Source organism: Musa acuminata, chromosome BXJ3-2 (genome assembly GCF_036884655.1).
Source record: "Musa acuminata AAA Group cultivar baxijiao chromosome BXJ3-2, Cavendish_Baxijiao_AAA, whole genome shotgun sequence".
In the NCBI taxonomy this organism is placed as follows: domain Eukaryota; kingdom Viridiplantae; phylum Streptophyta; class Magnoliopsida; order Zingiberales; family Musaceae; genus Musa; species Musa acuminata.
Window position 1 is genome coordinate 17621499 of NC_088350.1, and position 8380 is coordinate 17629878.

An 8380-nucleotide genomic window follows, 5' to 3' on the forward strand; every position below is an offset into this window, starting at 1 on the left:
GCAAGTTGTAGTAAATGTCTTAAGAAATATCGTAGTTAGCATGTAGATTAAGTTAGGAATGGGAGGTGATCCCATTAACTTAATTTGGGGGCAATTGGGCCGTTGATAGACCCAAATTGGGCCGAATGGATCAACCCATTCGGACCAGAATTCCTACTATGCGGTGGCACCGCTAGGGTCAGTGGTGACACCGCCCAGGAGATAATCTCCCAGGAAAGCTAGGCGGTGCAACCACCCAGGTTAGGTGATGGCACCACTTGGGCTTAGTCTCCAAGCGAGACTGGGCGGTACAACCACCCTAGTCAGGTAGTGGCACCGCTTGGGCTCAGTCTCCGAGCGAGACTGGGTGGTGCAACCGCCCCTGTTAGGCGGTGGCACCGCCCAGAGGCTCAATCTTCGAGCTGCCAGGCGGTTGTACCGCCCCAGTCAGGAGGTAGTACCGCCAGGACCTCGGAAATCCGGGAAAAGACACTTTTGAGCTCCAAATTCAAACTAGTTTAGAGCCTATATAAACCTCACCCTTTCCTACATGAAAGGGCAACCAAAAGCACCGAAAATCCAATCTTACTATGTGATTTTTAGAGCTCAAAAATATTGTAAAGGGTAGAAGTTCTCCTCCCTCTTTTCTTCCAAGTTTTGATCTTTCAAGAGAGGAGAGAAAAGTTTGTAAGGGTTGTCTCCTAAGCCCGTCAAAAGGAGTGAAACTGTAAAAGGGTGGTTGGCCTTCGCCTATTGAAGGAAGGCCTCTAGTGGACGTCGGTGACCTCATCAGAGTAGGAAACCAAAAGTGGATGTAGGTCAAGATTGACCGAACCACTCTAAATCTCGGTTTGCATTTACTTTCTGTTCTCTATCTTAACTGCAAACTACCTCCATAGCTTTACTTTAACTGTACTTCGCCTAATCTAAGTTAAAGCAACTTCTGAATCGACTTTCATACCGAAATCGCTTTTATCGTACGAACGTCGTATTTCGGTTCGCAATTACATTATGTTCTCTATCTTAACTGCAAACTGCCTCTATATCTTTACTTTAACTGCATCTTGCTTGATCACAAGTTAAAATGATTTCTGAATCGGCTTTCTTACCGAAATCGTTTTTATCGTACGAACGTCGGCTTTCTTACAGTACTTGGCTCTTACCCGTCCAGATATCTCATTTGCAATCAATAAATTATCACAATTCATGCATCGACCATCTACTACACATTGCTATGCGATCAAACAAATTTTGTGGTATCTTAAAAGGACCCACAATCATGACCTTTTTCTCCGTAAAAACACTCCACTCCATCCCCATGCAGTTGTTGATGCTGATTGGGCAAGGAACTTTGATGATAGAACATCCACGTCAGGGTATATTGTCTTCATTGGAGCTACTTTAATCAGTTGGAGTTCTAAAAAATAAAAGACAATCGCACGGTCTACAACTGAAGTTGAATACCATGTCATCGCCACCACCGTTGCTAAACTCAATTGGATCACAAATTTGATCAAAGAACTCAACATTAACTTTATCGTTACTCCTACAATATATTGTGATAATATTGGAGCTACTTACTTATGTGTCAATCCAGTGTTCCACTTTCACATGAAACACATTGCCATCGACTTTTATTTAATGCAATATTAAGTTGTCAGATATCAACTATGTATTTCTCACATGCATACGGCTATCAACTAGTAGACTCACTCACAAAGCCTCTCGCCTATAAACTATTTTCATTACATCGGTCCAAGATCGACATCCTTGATAGAAGCTCAATCTTGTGAGGGCATAATAGCATATAAGATTTCATCAACTGCGCGAGAAAATCTCTGAGTAGTTCAGGAAAATCCTCTCTGCTAATACGTATAAATAGCCATCAAGTTCACTATCTCAAGCAAACTTTGTAATTACATTTCATGTTCTATCATTGCCTACATCTGTCTTAGCCATGCCAAAGTTGTAGAGGCATAGAGGAGCGAGGCAAAGGCACTGGGGCTCATGGTGTCTGAGATCCACCATCCTGTTCTGTAATCTCTGTAACTTAGCTTACAAGGTGTAATTGCAGACACATATGTATATGACGATGTGTGGTGGTTATTGCTTGGGTTTCAGGGAGAGGAGGGTATGGCTGGGAGCGTACGAGACGACGGACGAGGTGGCGCGGCTCATGTGTGGGTCGAAAGCACGGACCAACTTCCCCCACGACCCGAGTTGATCCAGTTCGACGACACCGGCCTTGTCGCCAACCCTTATGGCGAAACTAGAGAAGTGCTACTTGGAGCCGCCAAGGGAGAGCCAGCGAAGCTAGGCGGCGTCGGCGCCGGTCAAGTGCATGGATGATGACGATGAGGATAAGTGCATCGAAGAGATGATTGAGGAGCTCAGGTACGATGGTTCCTTGTTGATATCTCCTCTTCTTCTTCTTCTTCTTCTTCTTCTTCTTACCTGTGATGTGATGTGATCTTCCATAGCAAAATTCTGCTGCACTTGGGAGAACTATTGTCAATAAATTAAGATAGTACATTCTTAGTTACTTAAACTAATATATCTAGTTGAATTCCTTCTGTTGTTTACGCGATCTGTGGGTAACGTGCATGATTCCTCTACATAAATCTTGGTCTTACGTTATATATGTATATCAAACAGGCATTTATCTCAGATATGAGATTCCTTTGCCATCACGAAATGTCTCACTGTGACTCAAAAAGTAGTTGGTATAATTGACTAATTTTATCACATTATATTTGATCATCAACTTGATGCCATCAAGTTGATCCTATCTGATCCGTGTTTTAAAGAATATTCCATTTGGGATCCAAGTATGGTTCATCTTGCTATCGGACCAAAGTCTATAGAATGACGTGGATTGGGATGAACTCTTCCGAATTCATGATCATCCATCCTATCACTCGAGCTCAATTACAATAATCCTTGCAAGATTTGTATTAGAGTTTGACTAACGAGACTCCTTGATGCTCCAAGTTCATGTTTATCCATCCAAGTGGATAACTAGAGAAGGATTTGGAGCGTACGAGGTCTCCAAACCTAAAGAGATTGAGCATATTAACAACCTTAGTTAACAAGCTATCATTTTCTAATTGATTGGGTTCCACATGTATTGATTCCGAATACTCCTTGTGTCAAAATTAAATCTAAATCGTTTCATGTAGGTGATGTAAGGGCCAATGGGATTCTTGCAATGTAAGCTAAGCCGTATGATAAGTGCAGAAAGAACATTAAAGAAATAGCTAATTTTGTAAATCTCCATAAATAAAATTCTGAGGAATAAACTGAGATTGATGATTAAATTTATAAGATATGCTTAAACAACTGTAGTAAGTAAGAACATTAAAGAAATAGTTAATTTTGTAAATCTCCATAAATAAAATTCTGAGGAATAAACTGAGATTGATGATTAAATTTATAGGATATGCTTAAACAACTGTAGTAAGTAAGAACATTAAAGAAATAGTTAATTTTGTAAATCTTCATAAATAAAATTCTGAGGAATAAACTGAGATTGATGATTAAATTTATAGGATATGCTTAAACAACTGTAGTAAGAACATTAAAGAAATAGCTAATTTTGTAAATCTCCATAAATAAAATTCTGAGGAATAAACTGAGATTGATGATTAAATTTATAGGATATGCTTAAACAACTGTAGTAAGTAAGAACATTAAAGAAATAGTTAATTTTGTAAATCTTCATAAATAAAATTCTGAGGAATAAACTGAGATTGATGATTAAATTTATAGGATATGCTTAAATAACTGTAGTAAGTAAGAACATTAAAGAAATAGCTAATTTTGCAAATCTCCATAAATTAAATTCTGAGGAATAAACTGAGATTGATGATTAAATTTATAGGATATGCTTAAACAACTGTAGTAAGAACATTAAAGAAATAGCTAATTTTGTAAATCTCCATAAATAAAATTCTGAGGAATAAACTGAGATTGATGATTATATTTATAGGATATGCTTAAACAACTGTAGTAAGTAAGAACATTAAAGAAATAGTTAATTTTGCAAATCTCCATAAATAAAATTCTGAGGAATAAACTGAGATTGATGATTAAATTTATAGGATACGCTTAAACAACTGGTCTACATCAACTCGAGTCAAGGCTTTGAAGGACCATAATAGCAACATCCCGCTACATATAAGACCTGATATTTGATCTCCATCACACAATAATTATTTTGAATATTGACATTAGGTAACAGATTGCAAACATGTCATAGCAACAAATGATAAGATATAATAATTGCTATTGATAGGACATTAGTTGACAATGAGTTTCGATCCGAAACAATTAAACTATTTAATCTGAACCACTAATTAAAATACTTAAGGCTAAATTAAATTTAAAAACTCCCTCTTAAAAGTTTAATATTCTCATCAAGGATCAACAAAATCCAAAATTAAGCTCTATGTGAGGTCTAATCCAATGGCTCAACATTATAATGTGCCTCTAGCCCAACCTAGTTCACTCGAATCCTCATCTTATTCGATATTACACCGGTTCTTCTGATACTATCTATCACGGTAGTAAAATGTTAAAAGTGACATGCATATGCTAGTTTCAGTGCATTTGCAAGTAAGCAAGTGTACCATTTCAATTGACATTGCTCAAACAAATACACATGCATACATCATGTACGCCCACAAAGAAAGGAACAAAAAAAAACCACAGCATCCAAGAATCTTTTATACGATTTACTGAATTGCTATGCCAAATCACATACAATAAGTACTTGATGCTTAAAGGACTACAATCTCTTGGCTGTGCACATTGTGCCTTAATCATAATATACTTGTCAAGTACTTGATTAAGATACACCACTAGTGTGTTGACGGTCAAAAATGTATTATTCCAAAAAATCTGCTACCACGGACATTTTCTGCAAATTGCATGATGACCTATCGAAGAAATACTAACATTCTAGAAATGGGACGACTGACTTTCTGCTCCAATTCTAACTCCAAAATAATCAATTTGATATAAAGTAGTTTTCTAGGAACAATATAATCTATAAATTTCAAATGGCATGCACACTTATAATTTGATAAAATGAGTAATTAAAAAGATCATAATAGATAATATCTTAAAGAACAATATACTTAGTTGAAGTCAGGTCCGAGTCCTGGCACTTGAGCCAGGATGCAGGCTTCAGTTAGGTAAGCAAAAGCTGTGTGATGCAGGCTATCCTGAAACATCTACGGCATAGTCGACTTAAGTGCGAAAACAATATGTGAAGCATATGATATGCAATTGATCAGTATATAAGAGCATATACTATTTGCAAATACAAAATAGCAATGCTGCAGTTCTTAATACTTAAAGGAAGATCATTCGATCCTGCATCCAACAATTTCATAAAGGAGTAGTGGATACCAGGAGTGATGATGGTGGCTGTTGAAGTTGGCATGATTTCCATTCTCCCCTCGTTGACTCTTTGTGGCTTAACATGATGCATCTTGACCTTCTTTGGAAGAGTATAAAATTTTAAGCTCGGTCTACTGCATCAACGAAACTGATGTCTTTGATTCTTCCTCCATCTTCCTTGTGAGACGTGCTGTGCATGTACTGGATTAGGTTTTATATGCATTAAGAAAAATTCGAGATGTTTGTCTGCCGTACCTCTCTTTTAAATGCATATAGCTTCACCTGCAGCGTTCCGTCCTGAATACGCGGAAGGAGGAGATCAGGTGGGCCGAGCGGGAACTGCACAGCACAGAGACGTGCTCAGCTTCGCAAGATGCCACACTAAGTCCTCCGCGGGCGGAGTGATGGAGAGCGACCTATCTTTGAGTCTCTTTCTGTCGGTGGGTTTTGTCGTCAAGATGGCCAATCGAACTCCACCCAGGCGTGGTGGTCACCTGCCTCTTCCTCATTGCCGTTCGCAGCTCCGCCACACCATCCCACCTCTTCATGGATGCATACACATTGGCCAGCCCGACGTACCTCCCGAAATGCGCGGGCTCCAGCTCGATCACCCGCCTCCCCGCCCGCTCCCCCCGCTTGAAATGGCCGTGCATCCTGCATCCGTTCAGCAGAGCTCCCCATATCACCCCGTCCGGCTCCATTGGCATGGACTCAATCAGCCCCTCGGCCTCTGCAGTGTGGCCGGCCCTGCTCAGCAAATCCACCATGCATCCGTAGTGCTCGATCGTGGGGCGTACGTCGTATGCCGAAACCATGCTCTCGAAATGAGCCCGCCCTTCGTCGACCAGGCCTCCGTGATTACAAGCGGCCAGGACTCCGATGAAGGTGATCGCGTTCGGCGCCACGCCTTGCTTTAGCATTTCCGAGAAGACGCTGATGGCGGGACGGCTGTGCCCGTTGAGAGCTAGTCCCATGATCATCGCACTCCAAGCTGTCACATCCTTGCGTGGCATCTTGTCGAAGACCTCTCTCGCGCCGTCGACGAAGCCACATTTTGCGTAGAAATCCACCAGTGCAGTCCCAAGCTCGAGCCCGTAGTGCGTCAATCCCTTTGCGTCTATGTGTGAATGGATCCATCTCCCCTCCTCCAAAGCGCCCAGACTCGCACAAGCGCTCAGAGCACTGACAAGAAGAGCGTCGTTGAGCTCTGCAGCCGAACATTCTCTCAACTCGTGGAACAACTCGATGGCCTCTTTGTGGCGTTCGTTCTGCACGTACCCCGTGATCATGGCACTCCAGGAAGCACCGTTTCTCTCGGGCATATGATCGAACAAGCTGCGGGCTTTATCCACCAAGCCATGACTGCAGTAGCCGGTTACGAGACTAGTCCAACAAACTACATTTCTGTGAGAACTTTCGTCGAATACCTTGGAAGCAAGTTGTACAGCTCCCAGATCGGAGTACCTTTTCACGAGAGAGCTGGTAACGAAGACATCGAGATCGAACCCGAACTTAAAAACCTGCCCGTGGACCTGGGAAAGCACGGGGACACCGGTGCACGTCTTGATCGTGAACGGAAAAGTATGCATGTTGGGAAAGACGTCGTGGCGGCGCATGCCGACGTAGACGGCGAGACCACGGTGGGGTCGGGCGGTGTCGGAGAACCCGCGGATCATGGTGTTCCAGTTGAAGATGGTCGGCTGGGGGATTCGGGCGAACAGCTGGTGGGCAAGGGCCATGTCATGGAGGGCGTAGAGGGCGAGGACTCGGCTGGTGACGTAGGTGTAGGAGACGAGGCCGAGGGAGATCAAATGGGCGTGGATTTGGCGGGCTTGTTTGAGACCCGAGCGTCCTATCAAAGAGAGACGGAAACGAGGAGGAGGTGGCTTCATCGGAGAGATGGTTTCAACGTAGGAATAATTCTGCTCATTAAAAACAACGCCTGATGGAATTTGGGATGGGATTGGATTTTTATTAAGAAAGATTTTTTTTTATTAAAATCTTAAAATTTAAAAATTATAATCATATACAACCTTCAAACTTATTTCAAGTTTTTTAAATTTTTCATTTTTTATATTTATAATGTATAAATATTTATTATTATATTTATTCTTTACTCTATATTTAATAAAAATATTTTTCGAATTTTTTATTTATATTTTAATAATATGAATTATTATATTAATGAATTATTTAATATAATTTATTTTATATCAATCTAAGTTTTAGATTAGCTAAACTGATTTAATTATATGAGTCGGTTTATTAAAAAGGTGGAGAGCGGAGATACAACTTTTAAATGAAAAAAATAAAAGGTTGTTAGAGATTATTTTATCATTTTGAAAAGTTAAGGCTCTCTACGAGGATTTTTGAAAATCAAATGCTCTATGATAATTTCTCAAAATTAGAAGAAACTTCTTTGAATAATTTTGATCTCCTAATTAAACAAAAATTATATAGCATGGTGATTTTTAAAAAACCTTTCTTTTTAATTTTTTTTTAATAAATGCTCTAGTTTTTTCATTTGGTGCTTCTTGTTATTAATAATATAAATATCTTTCTTTCTCCGCACTGACCATAATCGCCTAACTACTTTCGTCCCGTCTCAACATGGCCACCTCTATTTTATCTTTTTCTATTTTTTTCTCTCGTCTCCATATTATTCACATGGCTATCTCTCTATTATCTTCTTTTATTCTTTTCTCTCTTCACATTATAATTTTTTTTTTTTGCTTGCCTTCTTTTATCTTTATATTTGAGGCGATTACGGATGATGGGATCTCGTAAAAGGGCAGGAGACAATCATTGTTTGAATATTAAATCAAATCTTATGCTTAAATATAATTTTGATTTAAGAGTCTTAGTTAAATAAAAATCCTATAGTTGAAGCCAAAGTCTTAAGTTAACTTTTTATAATAACTAACTAATGGAATATAATTAAGAGAGGAACTACATTAGGCACATAATTAGGAGATATGAGGTAATGCCTAAAGAAGGT

General features: G+C 39.7%; 1 protein-coding gene across 2 annotated transcripts; it reads right to left on the reverse strand.

The window, feature by feature from the left end:
* Nucleotides 1-1866: 1866 nt before the first annotated feature.
* LOC135631421 (pentatricopeptide repeat-containing protein At5g66520-like) lies at nucleotides 1867-7302 on the reverse strand. 2 transcript variants are annotated; one of them, XM_065139082.1, is made up of 3 exons: nucleotides 5638-7302; nucleotides 5392-5572; nucleotides 1867-2469 (listed from the first exon to the last, which is right to left on the reverse strand). In XM_065139082.1, the coding sequence occupies exon 1, from the start codon at nucleotides 7272-7274 to the stop codon at nucleotides 5799-5801; it is 1476 nt and encodes a 491-aa protein (XP_064995154.1). In that variant the 5' UTR covers nucleotides 7275-7302; the 3' UTR covers nucleotides 1867-2469; nucleotides 5392-5572; nucleotides 5638-5798. The 2 variants fall into 2 exon arrangements, with proteins under 2 accessions (XP_064995154.1, XP_064995153.1); XM_065139081.1 differs by lacking the exon at nucleotides 1867-2469 and having other exon boundaries at nucleotides 3966-5572.
* Between the last annotated feature and the right edge of the window lie 1078 nt (nucleotides 7303-8380).

Excerpts from the sequence above, each read along its gene's own strand:
- LOC135631421 (XM_065139082.1), bottom strand. The coding sequence starts at position 7,274 with ATGAAGCCACCTCCTCCTCGTTTCCGTCTCTCTTTGATAGGACGCTCG.